Here is a 14,315-nt window from a genome sequence, read left to right as displayed (position 1 = left end):
CCTTTTGGGCAGAGATAATGTTTTTCGGACTTGTGTCATTGCTAGTGGTGTTACTAGAGATGTGATGCGAGGTTTTTCACTGCATGAATTAGCAACAATGTTTTGTGAAGAGTGGTTTCTTAGATATGCTAATTCTTTCATTTCTTTGTGCCCTTGCTTTCCATTGTGTTAATTGTCGTCAATTTGTAAGATCTTGAATTCTTAATTAAGCAGACAAAAGCTATACTGTTTTAGTTTATTAAATTGCTGTTCCATATTAGTTGAAGTTTGGCCTTTGAAACTAACTCGGTCTAAACTTGGTTTCTTGGAATTGAACTTGTTGGATTTTTATCATGAACGATGTTGTATTATTGGGTACTATTATAGATGCAAGGGAACAGTAATTTAACAAATATTTGTAAGTTATACGATTACAAAGTTTTATTCATTATTGCTATTTTACAAGTATTTTTTTTTAGTTAAATCTCCCAGAATTAGCAGTTAAAAAAATAAAAAATTGACGCTAATACAGTGTTTTTCAAATGCCACTACAATGCCAACAGTTGTATTTTTAAAATAGCAAATAAGCTATCATGACGATTTTAAAGTGTCGCTAAATACTGGTGTGATGTCATGTTACCATTAGTTACCACATTTAACGACGTTTTTGAAGCGCCATAAGCCTACATCGACGGCCGCATCTTTGGCGTTTTGCGCTAAGCGTCACAAAAGGAATTAGCGACTTTTTTGAGACATATAACGGTGCTTTTAAAACGCCTCTAAAAATCTAATTTTTGACATTAACCTATTAATTATTCAATATTTATTAAATGAAAGACTATATATACCTAAAAATTAATTGAGGCAAGGCCCGGACACCCAATAAAAAGTCTTTGTTAACACAAAGATACGTTATCATGTAGCTTTCCCATTAACTTCCTGTTTTGGCATGATTCACATTGAAAATTACAAAGCATTAAATTGGGGGCCATGTTACCATTATTACTCTATGGAGAGAGAAAGAGAAAGGATATAGTACAAAACCACCGAAGCCAGCTCAATCCTAATGAACAGAAAAATCCAGAAAATACATCAAATCCGCCTAAAAAGAGGGTCATTGTCCCAGTCCACACTTGGCCCAACCCCAATATATGGATGGACCAAGACGGTTTATATAACTCAATCACACCACACAAATGGTGCTCATGACAAACAAAATAAAGCCACAATGCACTAAAGACACTTTCAATTAATAATCATGACAAAACTAGTAGAAATTTCAAAACTAAATGTTATAGGATTCTCTAAAGTTTCACAATTTAGATAACTAAACAACTAAGATCCTACTTGACCAAGCACTGAGATTTAGCTTATGATGAGTTTTCACATTTCGCGGCATGAACATGCAAGCTACAACCCAATAAAGAGCTGTCTTTGTTTGAATGAATATTGATATCTTGATGATGATGATGATGATTTTGACACTGATGAAACTTTTAAAGGGCAATATCTTGCTTTGAAATTTTACAATGGCATGTTAGCTAGTTTACGAAGATGATTCTGCATGCACTTAACTTCAATGAAATTAGAATTCATGCACTTAACTTCAATGAAATTAGAAGTCACTGAGGGAGCAAAGACTTCTTGTAGTTATCTAGGTCAAGTTTAGTCTTTGTTGATACTTGGGACCGGTGGATAGGGTATGGACTTGATTTAACATAATTTGTTCAGAGTGGTTGTCTTTAGGTTCGCAAATTCACAACCTCAAAATTAATAAACAGTGTTTTAATCACAAAATCAGTGATCTATGGATAGAACAAAAACATCTTGTCTGCAATTTAGCTTAATTTGTTTTAAGTAGTTAGTTGTCCCATATTCGAAATCACAACAACAAAATTAATAAGCCTAATCAATGATTTGTCTGCAAGTAGAAAATTTTATATGTAAATCTACCATGGAAAATGGCACTAGTGATTATAAGAAGTTGAATTCCCACTAATATAGTATTGCATATCGCAGATATGACCATTTCAAATAGAAGAATTGCACAAATACCAACAAGAACCTTCATGTACAATTCTCCAAAACCCATCAAGAGAAAGTATAGACAGAAGGAAAAGCTAAAAAGGAAAGGAAAAATAATCCACAACCCACTCAATGCCCTACCTACCTAATATCATTTTCACCCTCACTAATGTAACATTTATAGACAATAAGAAAGAAGAAACAGAGAAAGCTATATAGTAAAAAAAAAAAAAGCTTCACACACTTCTAGCCATCATCTCTTGGAATCTCCTATAGGACTCTTGTTTCTCCAACATGAACTTCTCATGGCAGCTTGCAATGAACATGTCTGCTAGCTTATCAATCTCAATCTCATTGATATCATCAGCACCACCAGAATTCTTGTGAACCACCTTCTCTTCAAGCCATTGGAGGTACCCCGGCAACTGTGACTCCGCTATGTCATCACAATCTTTAGAAACAATAGAATTCCACGTGGAATCGTAGTACACATCCATGTGGCTTGTGGGGAACCGATCTAGGACGGGCGATGGCACGGGTACTACATGAGAAGAGCACCAATTGTAGTGTAGTCTAAATGAACCAAAGAAGAGCTTGTTCTTCTTCTTCTTCTTCTTGAGGGACTCAGTGAATTGAATGAGTTGGATACCCTTGAGAACTTGAATGAGAATGGACTTTGCCTTTGCGAGAGCACGAGAGAGGCGGCATAGGTGGGACAAGATGAGAGAGTGGGCTAGGGTTTTGAGCTTCATGAAGGTTAAGGTTGAAGACGAAGAAGGTGATTTGAGGGAGTGGAAGATTTTTAGATGAGACGGGCCAGCCATTTTTGTGTGTAGTATGTAGGATAGTAATATTATGTATATGTCTCGTTGTTCAAATGGATATATAAAGGAACTTGATTACCAAATTGCCACTGGATAGTAGGTAATTTAAATAAAGTGCCAACCACTTTGCATTAGCAGATTGTGATGAATATGGGAAGACATTTTTTTTTTTTTTTTCTAATGTTTAAAGCTTAGAGTGGTGATTCATCCCACTAATTTTTGGACCACTAATAGCTCTAATGAGTTAAAAAAAAAAAAACTCAAGCCAAAACATCACATCACTTTGGTGGGGGCCACTGTGCCACATCATTAGTGATGCTCTAGAGCTCCCAATTTAGTGCTCTAAAACATTATTCTAAAGCTTATGTTTTTCTTGGGTTTAGACTAGACAATGACTTGTACATGCAACTTTTGTATTAATGAGTTGTTTGGTAGCAGGCAAACCGCTGACTAATAAGATTTTCCAAAACAGAACAGGAAACACCAAAAATGCTTGAGATGACTAATTATTAGTGATAGCTCTAATGATATGGTAGTGGGCTCCACCCACTGTCACAGCGTTGCTGTGCTTTTTTCTTTTCTTTTTTTTTGAGGTTACCACGTCAGTAGAGCTCTTGTTGGAGCTCTACTATTAAATATCCCTAGCACTGCCGAAGAAAACACTTCCTACAGTATGAGAACAACATGCATCCATATAATTTGGCTAACAATGTTAGGTATCATGAAAAATCTTTCATGAAAATAATCATGAAAGTTTTGTGACTCTTGGATTACATTTAGAATAAAGCACCACACACTAATCAAGGTAATCCAATGATCATATACCTTTCACGATTATTTTTATGAAAAAATTTTCATGATCCCTAACTTTTCTCTAATTTGGCACCACCACTGTCAGGACTAACATAATTAAAATCAACAGCAGACCGCTACTTTAAAACTAGAGAAAGATACACTAAAAGTTTCAACTTGATTTTTTGATTTGATCAGTATAAGGTAAGAACTAATGCATATATAAGAGAGAGAGAGAGAGAGAGAGAACTAATTGGGATTAATAATAATAATAATGCATATCCTTCTTCAACTAATTGGTATAGAGGACTAGTTCATTTGGTCAAACTCTTTATACCTTATTAAGTCCTTCCCAACTTATTCCTATGTGGAAAAAAAAATGAATGTACACTTCTTTGTTAGGAACAGTTGAAAATGTCAAAAATGTATTCAACAAATAATTAATTACTCAAAGTAATAATATTGTTTACGTTTTTCCTTTTTTCTCGATAAAAATGTTGTTTATGTTAGACTTGCTGGTGATATACATTGTTAGACATTCTTAAATAATTAATTGTTCACTTTAATGAAGTTTCTCCATATTTATGAATAATCTCTTAATGATTGATTAAAATAATAATTGAGTAAGTATTTGAAAGGCCTTGCTTGGACTATGGGGGAATTGGCTAGATTTCAACAAGAAGCAAACAAGTCCGAAAAAGTTTACTAATTGTGACCGCTTGAATTTTTTGAAAATTTACAACTTTCATTTCACTGTAATTCAAAAGAAGAAACGGGGTCAAATTGGGAATGTGGTGGTCCATGCCATGACCAAGAGTAGGAAATGAAGAGAGAGAGAGAGAGAGATAAAAAACTAGTCATAAGCTATGCTGGCAGAGCAAAGCCTTACTGTTTATAAATATCTGTCCATATTAAAGAGTCGAAAACTAAAAAAAAAAAAAAAAAAAAAAATTACCTTTTATCTTTTTATTCTCAAAACATCCTCCTTATTAATTGATATTTATAGTCCGGCAATTTGAAAAGTGTGGGAAAAATAAGAAATAATACACACCTAACTGAATTCATGGATCATGTGGATGAATAATTTTCCAACAGTGGAATAGAACTACTAAAGAAGTACCCATACTCTTTACAGTACAAATGTATGGTTCTATATTTCAATGGAGATAGAAAAAAATAGTGAAGACTCTAGCAGACTGATAAGATACTGTTGAAATTAACTCTTACCATATAACACTTGTATTATATGGGAGTGTTATAACCACCTACAACTCTATCTCACCAACAGATGAGATAGTGGTTTAATCACACTTATCCCCAAGATAAGTTAATCTAAGTCCACTTTGATTGGGTCTCTCCTTATGGGTCTTGGGTCATGCCACCATGGATGACCTAATCGGAAATGAGTTTTAAATCCGACCCAATTTTTAACATCTCCAACTCGAACATGCAATGGCATGACACCGCGCTTCCTTTATCTCCATATATCCATCAAACACGATTATACTAGCCAATGGAACATACAGAACACCTGCATGTGGGAGCTCTACACTAGAAACTCCAAAAGAGCCTGCATAGAGACATCAACTCGAAAATAAAAATAGTGTCCCATATACCCCAGACCCATCTAATTACACCAGTCCAAAAAACATCTCTAATCCCTCAAAAGAGCATGTTTAACCCTCTCAATTTCTTACAATATATTCACACTCAATCCGCTTCTTACACAGAGCAATGTGAGTTTCCAGCAATAAATATACAACAATAGTGTAATACTAGATGATCTTCCCTTTGCCATCATGCTATTTAGTTTAGGATGGACCGCTTTCCAAGTGATGTCCGTTAAGGCTGAATCATACATGACTGCAAGCAATATACCGAAGTAGTAGAACATCAATCCCTTACCTTATGACATAGTCAAAGGTCACAAAAGGGTATATAAGTGAAAGTAATATCAATTATGCCACATACGACTCACACGGTGAGGAAATAGGGATCCATTCTCTCACCTCATTACTTGGTCTCTATGAATACATGCTACGGTGGAGTACCTTTTCCAAAGAGTGAAGTCATACTCAATACACTGTACAAATCTTAGTCTAGTCACTTTCTAGTGCCTATCACGAATTCTTTATTTCCTCGCCTTCCAAGCGCCGAATGAGATCTCGTATATGGCAAATCATAACAGGCATAATATGAAAAGTGGGTACTAACTTCCATGTTTGGTTTTTAACACGATCTCATCTTGGTTGCAACCAAAGCAACATACATAGTGGATAAATTTAAGCCTCTCTTGGCTCCAAATAAAATAAACCACTAGTCTCATCCTTTCTCGCTCCCAAGCGCCGAGAGTGCTTGCTCGTGTGAGTTAGCTAATCTTGCCTGCTGACATCATCATCTGCTAATCATTATGACACAAACCGTAATAGCATCAATATCCCACAATCTCACAAAAATAAGTGATCGATTGAAAAAACATAACCACAATTTGCGCAATTCTAGATTCCAAGCATAAGCTCTCTTAGCACCTCTTGCGATAAGCAAATACAACGGAATCCAGTATGTGCGCCCCACATGAAGTGATTCAAGATCGCTACCTCTTGCGCAATTACCTCTTTAAAGATATTTTGATAACCAATTTGCATTCATTCAAGATGCGCCCAACTAATGCATTGAATCTTACAGGGAGCAAATTTATACAAAACTAATAGAGCATCCTATCCACTATCTAATGAGCAAGTTCAATGTCTAAACTACTCAGTTGACCATTTACGAAAGATAACACTTCCACAACAAAAGAACAAGGAATATAGCTCATCTGTTTCTCCCATAGGCAATCTGATGATTTACTCAATAGCTAAGTCTCTAACTTTTATCGATATATAAGTCAATGAGTTTGCAATTTTGCATCTAGAATCATTCTAAGATATTCCTTATGTAAGTCATCAAAGACAAACCCAGTATTCTCCTAGAGCAATCCCTAAAGATTGTACATCCGAGCATATAAATTACATCACCCATGTCTATCATGTCTAAAACAGATGACTACTAAACCTAGGTGACGACAACCCTATAAATTCCTCGCTTATAATGACTAAGTAAGGAAAAACTTCTTTTGGACCATTGATCATGCCTTAGTTGTCACGACCCAAACCCGTCCCTCAAAGTTTGGTCCATAACCGGCCTGTACATAGGCCTCATATATGGGGCCTTAGGCGGAAGCAATATCAATAAAAGACAACATCCATTGAGCTTGTGCATACATGATGGTTTAATTGGATTTGAGCATTTAAATACATTCCAAATATACCTATACAATCACAGATTTTATATAGATCTCACACACTCTTACATAAGACTTAATAATTTATAAGACTCCCAACAATAAATTAAGGCCTCCACGTAGAGACATACCCCAGGTGACTTGGCAGACAAGCGAACCTCAGTATAACTCAAGTGTCAATCCCCGATAGCTCACCTACAGAAACATACATAAAATAAAATGAGCAAGGCTCAGTGAATAATAGCAACTTAAGAAGGTTAATTGAATAAGCAAAGCCTTGGATAAAATAAATAGACAGATAACAACCATATACAGGTCTTATCCATAACTATATTTCAATACGGTCTCAGGTTCACATAAAATACAGAACGGCCTCGGGCCCATATATAATACGGAACGGCTTTAAGCCCACAGATATGATACAGATCGGTTTTAAGCCTAGATGCGATATAGAATGGCTTTAAGCCCACAAATCTTACAGAACGGCCATAGGCCTAACAGATACAGAACGGCTATAGGCCTAGATGTCACAGATTGGCCATAGGCCCAGTTCACATATGTATGGACTCAAGAGGTGTCTCGCACGGATTCTAGAGGTGACTCACACTGCAGCACTTAGTTTCGTACAGCACTTTGTTCCATACCAGAAAACAATTAGGTCTTAAAGACCAAACAATTCCTATCATGTCGTAGCATAAATGGAATGAATAAACAGAACAGAATAACCCCAGACTCATAGGATTACCGTTCACAATAGTGCACATAAATTTTCCCATGGTTTATCACAAGTTGATGTAGTTGTCTTACATATAACAAATCATTAACAATAACTATTAACATATAAAGCAACACATAATTCTATCCGATTAGCCATTTCGATGATCCATTGTAAGATATTCAAAACATCATGTTCTTAGTAGATGGGGCTTATATTCACAATTTCATCTTGTCGACATTTTGTACAGTATTAATTCATGCAGACACATAGGCAATCTACAGTTTCCAATCATTTATAACAGTTAACGTAATTAACATGCGAAGAACAGAGCGTTAATAATAAGAATTATTAACGGTAGGTAAATGTACAACTACAGTACTATTACTCACAGTGGTAGGTCTCTGATAGCGGTGGAACGATGTCCTCGTCTTGACTTACAAACATAATGCACATAGCAGATTATGAGAATAAAATCAATCTCTTTTTTTTCCTTACTCAATAGCTATGGTGGTTCTAGACTCATTAGTCCTCCATAGGTTATAATCCATGCCTCATAAAATAGGAGGAATCGATAGGAGAAAGGTTCAGGCGAAAAAACGGTACAAACTCAGTAAATAGAAAGTGAACAGTCATCACTAATTTGGGCATAACTATTTTTGTACTTAGAATTTGGGAGTGAGATTTCCACCATCGGAAACTAGACTTCCGAGGCTTGATTTTAGCTCAAGAATCACTCAAAACGGAGTCCGGATGCAAAAGATATGCTTGTTCAAAGTTACAAGATATAAACTGAAACAGGGTTGGCCGCTCGTGCGCCCACTTTGGTTGCTCTTACGGCCCAATTCCGCTCGAGCAGAAGAACCCGGCCGCTCGAGCGCCCAAAAGCAGAATGAAAACCTCTTTTTTTTATTCATGTCCACTCGTGCGGTGCCCGTGGCCGCTCGTGCGGTCTGGGCAAAAAACAACAGTCCGAAAATAGCTCTTTTGCTCCAACATTTGGTTCTTTCCATTTTTAAGCTTGGTTCTAAACATAAATCACTCAAAAACATGTAAAATTGACCCACAAGGTGATAAACTATCAACATTCAAGTGTAACCCCATCTCAAACAAATCAATCTTTGCCTCAAATTAAAAATTCAAGTCCCATTTTTCTATATGATCAAACTTCCAAAATATATACTCCAAAATCGTAAAAATACATCTTACATATGGTTGATTTTCACACCAAAGCTTGTTATTCCACGAATCATTCTTAAAATTGGACCCAAATCAAACAAATTTAAGGAAAGCAAAGTTCAATTCCTTGAATTCAATCCATTTCATCCAAACTTCCAAAACACTAGTTCATTTACATTTTAAACTTCCAAGTTAATCCTTGATTTCATATAGTAATTGAATTATTTACAAAGATAATAGTTAAAACCACATACCTTAACCCAAATCCTTGAATTTCCCCTTTAAAGTTCTTCAATCTCCAAGCTTTCCTTCCTTTTCTCTTTGAGTTCTCTCAAGAACTCTCTCTCCCAGGTGGCTTCCCCTTTCTCTAGATATTTTTGGTTCAAAAAGATGAGTTCAACAACTCATAAGGCTTCTATTTATATAAATATACACACACAAGATTAACACAAGGGAGAGCCAAACGTGGCCTTATGAATCGTACGAAATTAAATTTCAATTAAACTTTTTAGATGACTCTAAAAATTACGCTGATCATGAATATGTCCTCTGTTCCGGTTTCTAAAACCTCTAAGGCCTTCAATTTGTTGTATGAAATTAACAACCCAAACGTGCATTAACGAATCAGACAAATTAGAATTCCAATTAATTTTTCCAAATAGTTCTAAAAAATTCCCATTAACATACCCAAGTACTCAATTTTAATTTCTAAAACCATAAAGATCGGTAATTTCAATTTTAAATTCGTAACTCAACAGATAATGCTTCAATTCCAATAGATATAATTAAATTAAAACACATTGTAACAAGCCCGCGGGGGGCCTCGCTACAGTTCTGTCACGCCCCCAAACCGCCCCTAGTGGTTTGGTGCCGTGATGGCCAGTAACCCGAGGTTACCGAAGGCCGACTTACAAAAGATCACACACAATCAGAGTACATATATAGGGGCTCACAAGTGCGGAAACAATATATATACAAAAGATCTGAGTAGTCCATGAGAGCCGTGCATAAGTTCAATGGAATGACATACATTTTTACAAGTCTCAAAACTTAAATACAAGGAAATAAGATACAAAATACATCTTGACCAAAAGGCTTCTCAAGCCGACATATACCAATTACACATGACACAAAGCTAAGAAGCATGATCTTCAAGATGGTACAAAATACAAATCCAAAACACATCGGCAACACATCTAGGCCTCAATGCCTTCTTGTTCGTCACCTACATATATATAGAGAGGGTGAGCTTGGATACTCAGTGAATGATATTAGAAATAAAGGTTTTGCATGATTGATATCCAAGGTCTCTTTCAAAACAATACATAGCATACATTACAAACAAGGGGAGAAATCAAGTTTGTTGCCGGTCTTTCAAGTTCCTTGGATGTTAATAACATCTACATATTACAAGTGCGATGACATTTCAAGACAAGAGTGCAGTTGCATTATAGTCCCCTGCAACTAAGGACTTTCAAGACAAGAGTGCAGTTGCATTATAGTCCCCTGCAACTAAGGACTGTCAAGACAAGAGTGCAGTTGCATTATAGTCCCCTGCAACTAAGGACTTTCAAGAAATGTCGTCAAAACAAGATAGGGTTTGATATACAAATAGGGATAGGCATCATGCTAAATCAAATACTTTCCATCAAGCAAAGCAAAACGAGATTTATCAAAACAAGTATAACATAGCTTTATTAAAAATACCACTCACATAGTTCTTCGAACTTCGGGGTCAAGACAAGGTCCAAGTCCTACAACACGTGGCAAAGCATACTGAACATACTTCTCAAAATAAGTCTCACATGCATGTAAACGATCTCGGGAAAACATGCTGGGAGTCAAAACACTGTTTTTTTTTTACATGTCAGGAAGACATGCTGGGTACCAACCAGGTATAAGCCGAGGTCCTACACCTCCTTACCGAGGTGTGGTCCCGACGTCCTCATTCAAAAGCAAGGTCGGGAAAACCTGGGTTTCCCTTTGAAGAACATGAAGAACATGGTAGACATGATCATGAGACAGATGAATGCAAGATCGTAACTTGTTACCAAAATCTGAGATTTCATGCCATGAGTTCGAAAACATGGACCTGGGTACCCATACTTGAAAATCATGCAAGAATAAACACAAAAACATGGATCTAGGCATGAGCCTTCGGATCAAAACATGACTTTTCTTGAAGAACACATGAATGCCATTTTCTCTTTCTAAAACCGAACTTCAAAGCAATGCATGGCTTACAAATCATATTCAATCGTGAAATGCGATAACATGAACATAAAGAATATCATGAGCAGGTCAAGAATCTAACCTTAGGACACGGATCTAACGGTTTGATCTCACGGAATCAAGCTCGAAGATTTACTTTCTCACTCTAAAACTTCTTCTTCCTCCTAGAGCTTCTCTCTTTAAAAGGCAAGGTTAAGATACCAAATGACAAGTGTTCTCACTCGGTTCTGGGCTTAATCCCTCTGCTGGGACACGTGGCAGCGACTGGCTGGGTTTTCCCTGAAAAGGTGGCTGACAGACCAGACAAAGCATGGTGAAAGGGTGTTCAACAAGCAAGGCGGTATGGGCTCTCTGACGAGGCAATGACATCGGCTAATAACAAGGCGTATCTAACAAGCTACACGGAATGGCACTCCGGCAAGGGGTGACATCGGCTAACAAAAGGGCTTCGGCAACTAAGGTGACAATGACCTCGGCTAGGAAAGACAACACTTGACTAAGCTGTGCCACATCTTGGCCTAGATGTGCCACACCTCGGTCTAGGTCGCACCACTCCAGGACGAGATCACTTGGGCGTAAGGGTAACATCTCGGCCAATGCGTCAAAGCAAGGATGATGGTCAACAAAAGGGGTTCCAAGATACTTCTAGGCTGAGGATAACCTCGGCTCGGAATGGTCTAGGCGTAACATGACCTAGGCTTGGAATAACGTCGGCTAATCACAACTTGGGCAAGGCGCGGCCTAGGTTTCACATCAAGGAAGGAGCAAGGCAAGCACACAACACTTAGACAAATCACAAGGGTATCAAAACAAGGCATGGATTTCACTCACTTAAGCAGAACAAGTCACAAACATGTACATGCAAGCTTAGCAAGCCACAATCATACAGATGCTCATGAACATGATTAAGACATAAAATGTGGGTTCTTACAAGTTCGGACTCGATTTGTGTCACGGTTCTAAATCTGAACCAAAGAGTCCAAATCCGGCAAATCATTTTGAGAAAACAGATTTTTGAAAGAAGTGCCAAACATGGACTGCTTTGCCAGATACAGAGTCGCCACCTAAATATTTTATTTTGGGAAATTTAGGAAACCCTGACTCGTTGCCTAAGGCCACGTGTCCGTCATCACCAAAGTTGCCTCGGCTCGGGAACTTGGGTACGATTGGGGAAGGTCACTTCGTGAGCACCCCCGTTCACCCGGTCAGAGACCGGCCTCTACTAACCATGATATCTATTTTTGAAAACATTGTATGTTCTTATTCCGGTTATTAGCCTAGGTTACTATGTGATGCGCACAGCATACAAGTATAGACCAGGTCGCCTGGATTGGAACAAAATATTTCATGTTTATTTTTTTGAAAGGTGGTTTGCTACTCGCAAGTAGGCTTAAAATGCAGATTTTGCCACCCTCAGGTGGGCTTAGAAAAGATGGTTTTGCCACTATCTAGTGGGCTTAAAACAAATAGTTGATGATTTATTCCAATTCAAGCAACCCAACCTTCACCCACAGGCATTCAGGCAGTTATATCATATAAGCACATAGCCTCATGGTAAGCATGCTATTCATGGTAGTCACTCACACGCATGTAAGGATGCTAAAGCATAAAGCTCACCGAGTACTCCAAGCCAAAAAAGGAAGCTAATTAGAAATCCATGCATGAATCCTAAGTATACACCAATGCCTAATGCAACACATGCAAAATGCAACTATAGCAGGCTCGGCTATTCTAAACATGGCATATGAGATGCTACAACTATCATGTATTCAATTTAGAATTGAAAAATACAATGCAGTTAGTATGATGCGCCGAGCCCGGTGTATGCAATACAGATGAATGATGCAAACATGCTGTCATACTGTATGCTAATTTAAACATGCCCTAATCTAACCATCAAAAGCGGATAAATAAAAGGGAGAAAGACGTGGGGTTGGAAGACATACAACACACACACGCACACTTATTACAGTTGTGCCCTCGCGCAGAGGGTCCGAATAAATAATACAGTCCCAAATAAAAGAATATTACAGTCCAAATAATATACAAATTCCTAATTAATTAACAAATCAACTGAGAAAATAAATAAAACCGGCATGCAAGCCAGGGACTGCCTTGCTCCTGATGAATGATGTATGTATGGGCTGCTTTGCGCGGAAATCCACCGGGATGCCCCAATCAGCCTCTGTTTACACCTTTTCTTGAAATGCGCGCCAAACTTCAAAAAGTTGCTGATTCTTCATTTTGCTGCAACAGAGAGCAGGAAAGGGGCATAGAAATGTATTTTCACAAATATATGCATGCCTCGATCCTCGTGCCACCAATCACGCATATCGAGGCATGATGGCCGAGGAGTCGAATTGCACAACTCAATATAGAATGAATGCACATGAAAACACAACAAGACCTAACTCCATCATGGATGATCCGGAGTGTCGGTGACTGGGGAATTGAGACACATTCCGTCACTCGGAGTATGAAATGCACCTCGTTTCCCGTGCCCGGGCTAACTCCTATTCCGAACACGATGCAATATGCATGACATGCATGAAATACAACTAAGATACAATCCTAACATACACAATGCTATGAAAATGAGACGCCTCGAAATGCGTGCACACGAGCACGCAAACCAAGGAAATGCATATGCAGTGCAAATGATATGGAAATGCGATATGGGCTTACACTAACATGAGAGAGCCTCAGCCACACTCACATAAGAGACCGATGAATGAAAATGAAGTGCCTCGAAATGCGTGCACACGGGCACACAAACCGAGGCAATGGCATACGCAATGAAATGGCATGGAAATGGCATATAGAATGCAACATGGACTTATACTAACATGAGAGAGTCTCAGCCACACTCACATAAGAGGCCGATGAATGAAAATGAAGTGCCTCGAAATGCGTGCACACGGGCACGCAAACCGAGGCAATGGCATACGCAATGAAATGGCATGGAAATGGCATATAGAATGCAACATGGACTTATACTAACATGAGAGAGCCTCAGCCACACTCACATAAGAGGCCGATGAATGAAAATGAAGTGCCTCGAAATGCGTGCACACGGGCACACAAACCGAGGCAATGGCATACGCAATGAAATGGCATGGAAATGGCATATAGAATGCAACATGGACTTATACTAACATGAGAGAGCCTCAGCCACACTCACATAAGAGGCCGATGGATGAAAATGAAGTGCCTTGAAATGCGTGCACACGGGCACGCAAACCGAGGCAATGGCATACGCAATGAAATGGCATGGAAAATGATATGC

At 38.1% G+C, this 14,315-nt stretch overlaps 1 protein-coding gene across 1 annotated transcript; it reads right to left on the bottom strand.

Moving 5' to 3' along the window:
* Positions 1-2,240: 2,240 nt before the first annotated feature.
* LOC145803418 (uncharacterized) lies at positions 2,241-2,828 on the bottom strand. The gene has a single exon (XM_082896689.1). The coding sequence runs from the start codon at positions 2,826-2,828 to the stop codon at positions 2,241-2,243; it is 588 nt and encodes a 195-aa protein (XP_082752815.1).
* Positions 2,829-14,315: the final 11,487 nt, after the last annotated feature.

The sequence above is a fragment of the Camellia sinensis genome, chromosome 12 (assembly GCF_055761805.1).
Source record: "Camellia sinensis isolate YWXY chromosome 12, ASM5576180v1, whole genome shotgun sequence".
NCBI lineage: Eukaryota > Viridiplantae > Streptophyta > Magnoliopsida > Ericales > Theaceae > Camellia > Camellia sinensis.
Note: the sequence above shows the minus strand (reverse complement) of the source record. Positions and strands in the feature narration are given on the sequence as shown.

Coding starts and splice junctions, on each gene's coding strand:
- LOC145803418 (XM_082896689.1), bottom strand. CDS start 2,828: ATGGCTGGCCCGTCTCATCTAAAAATCTTCCACTCCCTCAAATCACCT.